The sequence below is a fragment of the Athene cunicularia genome (genome assembly GCF_003259725.1).
Source record: "Athene cunicularia isolate RWA chromosome 2 unlocalized genomic scaffold, athCun1 chr2_part1, whole genome shotgun sequence".
NCBI lineage: Eukaryota > Metazoa > Chordata > Aves > Strigiformes > Strigidae > Athene > Athene cunicularia.
The window spans coordinates 21,304,679-21,317,823 of record NW_020799095.1 but is presented as its reverse complement, the minus strand read 5'-3'; the positions used below and the strand labels follow the sequence as shown (position 1 = coordinate 21,317,823).

Genomic DNA, 13,145 nt, shown 5'->3' with positions numbered 1-13,145 from the left:
AACATCCCCCTGCTTCCCATCAAAAGTAAAATGTTGGAGTTAGTCCAATCACTTGAGTAGCTCTTCATCTTGGACAGACCTTCATCTTCAGCATCTAAGAATGGCTTCAAGTGTCATGTATAAAGGGTATGACATGGAATTTGTGCCAACATTTTTAAGTAAAATGATTAGTGAACAATTAAGCAACTGTTTCTTCCTCATTGCCTGTCCTTGCATTTGTTCTGTTGTTGGTGATTTCTAAGCTATGCACTCTCTGAAGGTGGGTATCAGTAATTTGGGCTTGTTTACTCTAGAAATTAAAGGCTGATGGGAAGCATGACTGTCAGCATTACTGGAGAGAAAAATAATTCCTTCCAAATGACAGAAGAAATGCTCTGCTTCCAGTCAGTCTGGAAGATACCTAGAGGACAGGCAATTTCCACAAGGTGATGAATGAAAAGGAAGTAGAATGCTGAGACGAAAGCTTGGAGTGTTTCCAGTAAACTGTGAATGCAGGGTGGGGCAAAGAAAAGCAGTCTTCAAGAGCAATAAAGGCAAGGGAGTCAAGGTTTAATACACTACACACAATTTTTATTTTCTTAAATAAAAATGTTTAAGAAATATATTAGGAAAAAAAAAGGAAAATTACAACAGAGACTAAGTAAATATTATTTTCAGCCAGTAATCTAAGTACATACAATACACCTGCAACACGAAACAAATTGAACGCTTTTTACCTAGATGTATCAAGTTAGTATTATCAGAATGTTTCAGAACAGCCTGTATCCCATCCTGTTATTTTATGTCATTATTACACTGGACATCCAATACTCTGATACTCTCAGTCAACAATACATAATACATACCTAACTTTAAACACATTAACCCACTCATTTAAGTAATCTATTTAATGCGCAATAAAATTAAAGCACATCTGTCTTTCCAATAGGTTAGACCCCTCACCCCATCTTGTATTATGCAGTTTGATAATTGTAAAACTTAAATGGATTAGAATGATAAAGCATTCTCATCGAAAGACTACAGAGAAGTAATACACGCAGTTTGATGTGATCTGAAATAAATGCTGAATCTCTATTTTTGAAAGAAAATATAAAGGTGTTGAGGTTTTTTTTAACTAAAGTAAATGGAAAAAAGGTCTTGGAAAGTCTCAAAGTCTTACCTGTTGGTATGCTTCATAGATTATATCAAATAAGAAAGCCTGAGGCATTTCACTCGCTCTGTACCTGGCACGTTCCAATGAGTGGTCTAAACAGCCATCTGCAGCAGAGGCAATAACAGTAGAAACTAGAGGACGAATTGCTCCTGCAGCCTGTAGAACAAAACACAAAGAGAAACCTAAATGTTACTAATTAATGTATATCATATAGTTGCTGTCAAAAAAAAAATAAAAAGTGTGTTAAAATGCATTTTCTACTTATCTTTCATATATCTCTAAATGCATAAGTCATATTACTTAATCTGTATGAGACTTTTAACATTAATATAGCAACAGAAGATTTGTAGGAGTACACACTGAGGGCCAATTTACAAAAAAAATCTTAAATCCTTTACAAACATCTACTGCAAATACACGTACAGATCCAAGATGTTTGCTTTTTAGACTTTCTTCTACATACATATTAAATGGTTTCTGTGAGGACAGTTCTAGGCCTGTTCATATATCAAACAGCAGGAGACTGAAGTCTTGATAATCCACAACACCTATTGCTTTCACAGATTTCAATTTGGCTAAACTGCTCAGAAATAAGCAACAAGAAAAGTTCCAGAAAAGTGAGGTTGTTCCTCCATGTTGAATTCACGTTGTGAAATACTGAGCAACCACACTTACTGGTGGAATCACCATAAACACAGCATATACATCAGAAAGTATTTAATATCCAGCAGCACTGTGCCCCAGGACAGATACTTAAATATTTCAGTTTCGGTTTTGCTTGGATTTGAAACCAATTAAACGTGTATCTTTTATCTTTCCATCAATATATGGTATTATAATATACGGCATCTCCTAGCTGGTTTTAGTCATTTTGATACAAGAAAGTTACTCCCACTTCATCAGTCACTTATCAAATGTTCAAATGAAATTTATATGAAGATAAAGGCAACTGGAACAAGAGTTGTTCGTACAAAAATGAAGGGAAAGTTGCAATGGCAGAACATTGCTTACCAAGTCACAGGGCAAAAAGCATGTTCTACAACAATGCTAACTATGAATGGCATCCTTACCCTATACTGTTTAACTATTTTTAAAGAATAATGAAAAAGAATAACTGATGTTGTTTAAAAACAATTTGAATTATCCAGCATCTTAAATCAGTATACCTAGAAAACCACTCCCAGTGGTGAATTCTGACCCTTTTCACTGCAGCCACAGAAGATCTCCTGAGGTCTAGTGAGCTTTGACACAGAAAAAAAATGGGTCTCTCATCGCATAAAATGAGAGCACTGTTATTGTTTATTTTATTTATCTTCTGTTGGCAAATCCTACCCTCACACATACAAGCCCTGTCCATTCTTAAAAGATTTCTGATCTCAGATAAGCATACAGTGGCAGAATGAGATGCCAAAAGTGAGACCAAGGTTTCTTTTCCTCTTAGAAGAGAAAGAACTAGTTGTCTTCCCTCCCCCTTTTGCACTACTGAACAATAAAACAAAGAATGCAGTCAGCGTGTTGAGCTCTTTATGAACGCTAAAATACAGCTTCTTAGTTCATTCTTTTAAAGAATAAGGACAGAGATGTGAACCAATTTCTCATGCCCAAAGAGTTCTGATATGCATGAGATACTAGGGCAGGGAGAAGGAAAAGATTCATGTGACAAGAGAAGTATCTGAACCACTTTTTCAAAATCTGAAAAGCACTTTTTCTTTCTAATACATGGGAAGAGATATCTATATAAAACACTACATGGAGCAAAACACTATAATCCAAAGGCAAAACCTGCTACAGAAAGATAACCGAGAACTATGAAATTACAGAAGTATGTAAAGGATCTTGAGAGGTGATCTATCTAGTCCATCTTTCTGTCTGAGGCAGACACAATTTTACTTCTGTAATAGAAAAGACAAATTGACAAAACAAAACACTATAATCTTACTAATACATCAATGTATTAAATGAGGAGTAAATTTAACAGATATACTTTGAGGGAAAGCTGCGCATAAGGAGTAGAGACACTAAATTATCTGCAACTTGTCCCCTCTCTGTTTCCTATGATTCCATGATTATTACTTCTATATCCCGGCTGCTGGGCATTTGGACTATGCTGTTTTGTTCTGCCGTCATATTTTAATTGGTCACATACACACACAAAAAAACTATAAAATTAGAAGGTCATGGGAAGAGACAGAGCAGCATGCTAGCCACAGCTTTTCTGTAATTAGTTAAGTCTTTTTTTCTGAAACAGTTACCATTCCAGAAAGCCAGTTAGCAAAAGAGGATTTCTTAGGCTGATCCAATATTTTATTAGTTTTTAACAATCATGTCATGTTACATTTTGAGCATAAAACAGGCCAAGAGAGTACAATGTGACTTGCGTAACCAAATCTCACAAGTGAAACACGCACTGAGGAACCAAAAACCAAACTGCAATTCTAAATAAAATTGAAATACTCAAAATTATCTTCTCAAAAGAACTCCGAAACACATTGTTTTCTTGACATCTGGTTTATTGCACAATAAAAATTCATTAATGTCTGTATCTCTGTGACAATACTGAACCACATCTCGTGCTCTGCTGAGACTTTGGTCTTCCAGAAGATTCAGGAAGATCTGATTTCCAACAAATTCAAACATGGCATTTTTAAAAACCCCCAATTAACTTCTTAAATAATTGAAAACTTCATGGCACCTAAAATTTAACAAATGGCATTTTCCAAATGACAGTTTTGCTTTACATTGCCCCAGAACTGAGTCCAGAGTGGCAGGCTGAGAGTTTCTCACCTGTCTTCCCTCCATTTCAATGAGAAATCACCAGTTGGGCACAATAAGATGTCTTCCGCAGCAAGCCCACTCAAACTATACCTGACACTGACTGAAAACATGACATTTAATACAAAGAATAAGATTTATGGCTGACTTCTGATCATACAGGGGAGAGAAACTCTACATATGCAGTAACAGGATAACTAGCAGTCACTTGATTAAAAAAATAACAGTTTTTATTCCAAAAAAGGACAACTCTGACCATGACTACTCTATGCGTTAAAAACAGAATGCAGAGCTCTAGTACTTACTAAAGCCAGGAAGTTTCTACTGCATAGAAAACTTTCATATGATGAGCAGCTGGGGTACAAAAGCTGTGAATCCATAAACTAGAGCATACTTGCTGAGGTGCAGCACTGAGTTGAAAACTTAAAATCCTGAGACAAGATAAAATAACTCGTTGGTTGTTTTCCTCAGTACCGGCTCACCTTTCTGCAAGACCTTTCTCTGTCTCAGCACACACACATACCGGCTCCCTCAACCAGATGATGTGACTCAATACAGAGCTGTTTACCACCCCAGTGACACAAGACCTATATTAGTTCCTAAGGTCACTTTCACACTGGGTGAAACTGGGATCAAGCAAAGGAGAACACTGGCCTGTGTATGCCCTGCATTGTTTTCATATGGGACAAGGGAGCTGAGTCCCTAACACAGGAAACCTTGCATCTGCAGTATTTCTGGCAACATTCTCTAGCTGGCATATGGCAACACAGCTGCCAAACACAAGCTGGCTTACACAGACCTCACCACACTTGCTTCTGGTTCAAAAGCTGGCTCATGGGTATCTTCATTCATGGTGTAAACACAATACTTGGCATGTAAAAGCAGAAGAATTGAGCTGTGATTTTTGTTCTAATATACAGGCCAAAGAGGGGCACAGTTTAAGATGTACGGTTCATTTTGTGGCATTTCCTTTGGTTAGTGCAAGCATCCTCCCTATTCAGCACAAAGCCTTTTTCTAAATTCCACTCCAATCAGTCTCACAATTAACTGAATGGGGAATTTAGGTACTTGAGACAGGGCTTTAGACTACATTTTTTTTTAGTTCAGAAACTTAAAACATTAGGGCACAGTTGGACCAATAAAACAATAAAGGTACTACTGTATCTAAAGCCCCTGATGACTGCAGGCTGTAAAGCGAAGAACACCATCTTCCAGCTAGTCTACATATATTCAGTTACATCAAATATTTTATTTTTTGCAAGGAATTTCCATGTTGTTTTTCAGGTTATAAATCAGTAACAAAGATCTCTTTCTATATTAGTAAAGAGAGGATATACTGAGTCTCAGGTATATGAATTTGATTTGTTCTAATATGAGCAGCTTTGCCTTGCTATTTACGTCAGGAATGTATAGGTATTTGGTCCAGCTACCAGGCAAGTAGTTCAGACATGAATTTTTAAAAATAATGAATAAAACAAAGAAAATCTGTCCTCATTTAAAATTATAAGTACTTGTTAATGTCACTATAGTTTTACAGATCTTTTTTACACTTTGAATTAGCCTACCACAAAATACAAATCCTGTGAGTCTAAGCAAGTGCCTGGATCTTATACTAACATTTCCCTACCCAGAGTACTCATCTTCCAATTTCTAATCATTTTGACCCAGATCTCAAGTAGATTTGCTTTCAAAATTACACACAAAAAGCATAACACACTTTTCCTGAATGTGAAGTACATAGATGATGGATAGTTAAACTGAATTTCTTTAAATGTCCACTTTACAGCCTTCAAGCTATTCTACCTTAGAGACAGTCAAGCACTAGTTTCGGTGAACCTGGCACGTCCAGGAAACGCATAGATTTATTTCCTCCATTTTTGCACATTTTGATAAATATATCAGTTAAAGTATCAAAGTATCTGTGGGCAAGCTTTCAAAATATTCCTCCACAGCATAACAGACATTGAAACAAGTACTGCTAACTGGTTAGTTTTCTATTGCAGACAAAATACTAGAACAAAACCATAATTTTAATCTGTAATTTCCTTAAAACAATCCTAAAATGTCCTGAGAACACAGAATTCCATCAACTTCAGGGGAAGCGACAGATTGGTATCTCAGAAGCAAACTCATCCATCCATCTGCTGAAAACTGAACCAGCCCCTAGATGCTTTTAGAAACCACAAGTATCTTTTATAACCTATTTTAAATGGCACAAATAAAAAAATTTTACAAGCAGGTTCTCATTTTTGTATTCAGACTTTTCCATAACTACCTAGAGCACAACATACATTCAAGATTTAAAGATTTGATGGTGGCTGAAAAAAAAAGGTAGAGAATTAAGTACACCATGCAGGTGAGTATAATAAGGTATCCCAAATATTTTCAATAGATTCAAGGCATACTAATCCATCTTTCCACTAAACAGTGACATTGTATCATTCTCATTTTATCATACTTTTATTCTGACTAGAAATTTTTAGATGTATGTATTCAGTGAATACATAACCAGAGCATGTTTCACGGTCAGACAACACAGTAAGTTCAAGAAGAGTAAAGTCCAAGCAGTATTGATGACACCTGTTATTACAAAATGAAATATGAATGTTTAGGACACAGAAGCCTACATACCACATAGCAACCTGGCTAACACAATGCATTACAGCTTATTTTTACTGACTATTCATATAAACTGAAAATCTTTTTTTTATTTAGGAAAAAAAAAAAAAGCCAGAATCCATTAACATTTCCAAAATAATTAGGGGCAGTGACGGAGCTTATATCACAAGCAAGAAATTATCCAGGTTACAAACATCCCACACACAGAGTGCATTATTTGGCTGAGACCAACACCCCACATCTAGAATACCACCTAGCAAGAACAAATTATCCAAGAGCCAGAGCTCCAAAAGAGCTTGAAAACCAACACACCCGCATCACTGATCTGAGCCAGAGTTGAAATGGGACAACGTTAAATAGCTGTAAAGTTTAACAAGTTGAATGATATGAAGTAGGAAGGGAAAAAAAATTGCAGTGGCACAAAATCCTTAAAAAAATTACCATAGCTACAATTCCTTTTGTTTTACAACATTGTGGTAACAAGTTCAGACAATCACAGATCCTGCAGAAAAAAAAAAAAAAAAAAAAAGTATCCTATGTCTTTGGCACACCCCTGTCCTCAGTAGGCCCCAAGTACTAATACAAACCCACAAAGGTCACTTACACAGCCAATCTGCAACCCTAAACTTCACGTGAGTGGGAACCACAGCTTAAAACTTTACAGTCTAGTCCTAAATGAGCAGACTCTTACATTCCTCTAGCATGACTCCCTTCTACTTTTTAATTACACCAACAGTACTTTTCTTCTCATTTCATAGCTTCTATCTCACCTGAAATTAATTTTCCCTATGCTTTCTATCTTCTCAGCTGTTTAGTAGCATTAAGTAAATGCACATTTTATATTTCAGTCACTCTAACTAGATTCAATGTTTTAAAATGACTTAGGCATAGGCCTGATGTCAAACACACATAGCTTATGAGTGCTATCTTTAAAAGGATGTCCCTATTTTCATGTTTTTACATGTCTTCTCACTATTCATATTTATTAATTTTAATTCTTTAACGAGAGTTGTTTTCAGCTCTGACAAGCAAAATAGTACTGAACAAAGACTCACAAATAATGTAGTCACCCTGTCCTAGCAAAAATAAACTTGTCTTGCATATATACACTGGAAGTAGAAGTGTATTAGAAGTATTTTTTCATCACTTCAAAGCAGCTGTCTTCTTAGAAACTGTATGCTGAAGTTTGTGGGGCTACTCACACTTAGCAGGACAAACGCATCCATCTTAGATCTCCATTAAAGTCAATTTTGTAATAGTGAATTTGGTAAATACACAATTTCATCTTGCTTTTCCATGAAGACAAGGATTGCATTAGGACACTGTTCAACTACATCACAACAACAGTCGATAATTTAGACAAGCTAGGTATCTAACAGTTTACAAATATGTCCTGGAATGGTTTTTATTAGGTGAAAGATTATTTATGTTACCAAACGCTACCATCTCCTAAGGATTTCAATCTAAATTGGGTCTGGCTACAAACCAGCAAAAGCAACTCAGAATAACTATGATTAATTTCTTCTCATTTTATTCCATCAAACTGTTTCCACATGTTACTACAGGGAAAGTATTCTTTTACACAGATCAAACTACTTGCCATGAAGGGCATTCACAGCCAACTACAGTATGAAAAAATACAGAAATAAACACAGTATCCATGATGCATGAAACAGGTAGAAACATGCATTTCTATTCGACATCTGCACTCAAACTAATTGTATCTATAGTAATCAACATGCTTCAGCCACACTCAGTAATTACCATTTAAATTAGAAGAATTGTCTCTACTGAAAGATTTCTTATTTCAGATTTATCAAACAGTATCTTCAAAGCAAAATTCAATAACTCAATTATAAGATTAAAATATTTCACATATTTAAGAGGATGTTCTTTTCAAATCTTTTATATTGTAAATCTGAAGGGGAGAATATCTAATAAAACAAAGTCATATAACTATCTTTGTAAAATAAAGAATTTCTTCCAAGGCACATTCAAAGAATTGCATTGAAATATTGCATCTTTTTTCCTTATGTTTCTTTTTCTCTTTTCCTTTTCCGCATTTTGTATCCAGCTGTTGTCTAGGGCTACATTTTATCTTCTCTATAACCAAAAGTTTTAATCTATGAGAAGTTTTATGATTCCACTGCATAGATAGAAGACGAGAGTATTCCTCCTCCAACTCGGCAAAACAATTCTGTTTGGATGGAAAAGACTAGGACACAGATGAAGTAATGACACCAACTGTTACCAGTCCCATACAGAAGTACAGTCAATAACTACAATTTGGCTATATGTGCAAAGTTTTCTAAACTTAGATGGAACACATGTTCAAGCCCAAACTAGCCCAACTGCCAAACTGAACTGATTCAAGCCTGAACATAGTCCACAGAGTTCATAACCTACTTGCTGTACAGCAAAGCCAAACAGTCTGGCTGCACAGGTTCAACTCAAACCTGCCATCATCTGCTCCCATAACTTCTTCTGTTAACGTCACGTCCAAAAGATCCCCCCCAAACCAGTACCTCAGCTGCACACTTCTCTTGAAGGACCAGATAACAGCATGCAGTCAGGACTACAGGACAACCAGGATGACTCAGTAAAGAATAGCAGACCACAATAAAGGCAGAGGTACTCTCATTATCATGCAGAAACAGAAATCTGAGTCCAGGGCATATCATACTTTCACCCACACTCACACCCAGGCTCTATCATGTAGCACAGATATTCTTTCTGTGGCAGTGCTGTGGTGGGGACAGGATTCCTTCTACCAGCAAACTTGTACAATCCACAACCTGGGCTATGTATCCATTAGAGATTACGGCTGAATAAAAAAAGTTACCTTCTATCTGCCAGGTATCTGCCTTTTTTTAAACAACAAGAATAATTCTTAAATTACCTTATTTTTAATTTTGGAAACAAAAAATAATCAAAATTCATAGTCATTATGGGCATACCATTTTTGATTCTCATCAGTGAGATACACACTAAAATTTCTTCTGTGTAGGCGGCATCACCAACCACTCCAATTCCAGCTATCTTGACACATTTGTACTGGCAGCTTTTAATTGCCCAAGGACAGAACTGGTTGAAAAGTTAAACAAGCCCAGTGTAACACAGATATTAAACGCAATCATCAGACAGACAAAAAGATGGTTAATTAGAACAGATGTAAGGAGTTATGAATGCCATGAAAAAAGGCTTGTATGCTAAACTTCACCTAATTTCCTTAAAGTCTGTTTACCCAGCTGGCTAGGAGCAACAGTCAAACTCACTAAAGTTGGGCACATGTTAATCTTAAACCAACACCAGGAAGGAAGAAGTTATAATTGTGTTTATTCCTAGCTGCAAAAGAGGGGATGTTTAATCAGAAATTTAATATACACTTTGATCCAATGTTAATGAGCTGACACTATGTTGTACATTGAATTGACTTCAAAGACACAGGATGCCTTAAACAAATGTAATGTATATTTATGACACTGTTTAAGAAAAAGAAAACATTTCTTCTAATGAGGTCACCTTTATCAGAACATACTATCTGAGTAACTGGGGATAGTACATGTACAGCAAGACATGTCAGTCCCAATTAGCTATAGCAAACTAAAGATTTTTCGGCCGAAAACGTGCACGTTTGCACTTCCCCACCACAGAGAAGCTATTACCCGAGAATTCTCTGCCTGGTTTTAACCGCTGCCCGGAACGCTATGCAGGGCAACAGCGATTCTCGTCCTCCGTGCTTGCTTTTTCTCAGAATGGGGCTTGGTGAGCGTTTTCGGCCGAAAACGCGTTTTCGGCCGAAAACGTGCACGTTTGCACTTCCCCGCCAGAGAGAAGCTGTTAGCCGGGAATTCTCTTGCTGGTTGTAACCGCTGCCCGGAACGCTATGCAGGGCAACAGCGATTCTCGTCCTCCGTGCTTGCTTTTTCTCAGAATGGGGCTTGGTGAGCGTTTTCGGCCGAAAACGCGTTTTCGGCCGAAAACGTGCACGTTTGCACTTCCCCGCCAGAGAGAAGCTGTTAGCCGGGAATTCTCTTGCTGGTTGTAACCGCTGCCCGGAACGCTATGCAGGGCAACAGCGATTCTCGTCCTCCGTGCTTGCTTTTTCTCAGAATGGGGCTTGGTGAGCGTTTTCGGCCGAAAACGCGTTTTCGGCCGAAAACGTGCACGTTTGCACTTCCCCGCCAGAGAGAAGCTGTTAGCCGGGAATTCTCTTGCTGGTTGTGACCGCTGCCCGGAACGCTATGCAGGGCAACAGCGATTCTCGTCCTCCGTGCTTGTTTTTTCTCAGAATGCGCCTTGGTGAGCGTTTTCGGCCGAAAATGCTACCAATAACAGAAACTGTTGCTCAAAAATTAAGACTGCACATATTTTTACTTTACATAAATTTCTGTTCTTTTATATTTAAAGTATTTACCTCTAAGCATCAGCAAATATAATTTTGACCTAATTGACAACATGCTCAATTCTAAATGTTATTCTATGGAAAAAGTAAGAATTCCAAAGAAAAATCAAAAAGATTCCCCTCAAAAACACAGGACAATAGGCATATGCAACTGAATATATATATGAGGTGGAGGAAGAAAGCAGAACTAAACATATCACAGGCTGCAATTTTTCAACAGACAGCACTGAAAAGCTCAAGAACATGATGAAGTGGAAAAGAAGCAAAACCAATAATGTATGCATGCACTAAGAAAAAGCAAAGAGTGGTTCTGCAAACAATACAATTAATTTATGTGACCATTTGATGTCATATTAAAACTGGATTTTAAAATGCAGACTGAAAATAACTCTTAAGAATGTAATTTAGGTTGCTCTTGTATCACAAATTACTGCCATAAATCAGGTTAAGTATTTTTAATACATTAAAGAATAAAATTATAAAAATTATCAGGATTAAATCAATATATAATTTTTAATGGTGTCATACAAATTATGTAGCATTTCTCTTAATACATTCTTTATTTGTGCATTCCTTGTGAGAAATAAAGGAATGGTCAAGGAAGTTCATGTTTTCCATAAATACAATAGTACTGTATATTCAATAAAATATATTCTATCATATACTTAGCCAAATAAGGTCTTATTAACTTAGTCAACATACAGTGCAATAATTGGCAATGTTTAACAACATGTTCTCATTTATTAAGGTTTTGTTTTCTTCTTGACAGATGTGTTTTTAAGTACTTCAAAGTTTGTATAAAGTCTGCATAATGCTACCAAAGATCCACACTAAGTATATGTGATCCAGACCACACATAGCATCATCCCTTGCCTAAAGAGCAGCGCATGCTGGTATAGCACTTCAAGACTTTCTTATGACGTATTTAATCTTTTCAGTTGTCAGCAATAATTGTATATTATACACAATTATGATGTATTCTGTAACATGAAAAATTCAGTCTAAGCAATTCCAAAGCAAATCATATTGCCAGTATGCTACCAAGTTTTTCAAAATTTTTGAAAGATTTTGAAGTATACTTACAGATTTAAATTCTGGCATTCGTTCAACTTAAGATGATAATATGATGAGCTACCAGCACTTTCTTGTAACTAGTGCTATACTGCAAATCTAGGTGGTAAAAATTAAACAGAATATTTGCTATAGAAATTAATGAATCACAAACATTTTTGTCTCTAAAATTAACAAGACTATATATTTTACTTTGACTGCATAGTATTTCCTTGCATCAACAAGTAACGAAACACATCTTACAGTCAGAAAGCCATCTTTCATACCCTTATTACTGATTTACATTGCAAAAAGCTATCAGTGAGAGTGCAGTGTGCCACGAAGGATTCTGCATAGTAAAGTCAGTATAAAGAGGAGGTAAGATTTGTATTCAGTGGAGTAGAAATCTTGAAGGTACTGCCACAGGAGTTACAATTACAGTTAAGAAGTTGTATTTTATCTCCAGAAAGTCTACATTATTAAAAAAATCAACAATACCATGATGTAAAGGCTACTGATCCACCGCATGTCATTAAACACGATTTGCAACATATTACGAAGAAAGAAGGAAAAAAAAAAAAATCTTGGTGTTGTAGGAGGTCTCTTGCACAATTTAATCAACCAAATGCAAAACTGCAATGTTTAATTAATAACTCCTTCCCACACACAGTCCTGAGCAACCAAAGCCACAGGCACTATAGCTTGTGGTCATGCAGTTCCCTAAGCAACTCTGCACCTGCTTATCAAATGTCTTGCCTTCTGAATTTGCACAGCTGCTTCTCTCAGAACTGATTGTGTCTTCTTCCTCTCAGAAAACCTCGCACTGCTTCTTTCTCTTACAGACCACTGGATTCAAAAATTTCACGTCCCTTCATAAGAGCTTCATCTCACACTTCTCTGTTATCAAGGGCCTTGTAAAACGGATCATTATACCTTACCACGAGAGCTTGGCTCAAATAGTGACTCTAATACACGTATGTATGAATTTGATACCTCATGAATTCTCTCCTACAGGCCTCAAGGCTTCCTAAGGCAGTTTTAGTTCTAGATATCTGTACCACAACCCACTTACCTTCTTGGAAACAGAAGGATAAGCACAGAACCAGTCCAGCAAACTATTACAGCATATGAAACAGGCCAAGTTGG

General features: G+C 36.6%; 1 protein-coding gene across 3 annotated transcripts in view; it reads right to left on the bottom strand.

The window, feature by feature from the left end:
- The window catches only part of ISPD (isoprenoid synthase domain containing), a 129,104-nt gene that overhangs the window by 110,630 nt on the left and 5,329 nt on the right, over window positions 1-13,145 (bottom strand). For all 3 annotated transcript variants that reach the window (XR_003397750.1, XM_026842322.1, XM_026842321.1), the window contains exon 2: window positions 1,160-1,309. Coding sequence is in view for 2 of the 3 variants with exons in the window: in XM_026842322.1 (XP_026698123.1) it covers window positions 1,160-1,309 (150 nt within the window). In the remaining variant the exon portion in view is untranslated. The remainder of the gene's footprint in view (window positions 1-1,159; window positions 1,310-13,145) is intronic.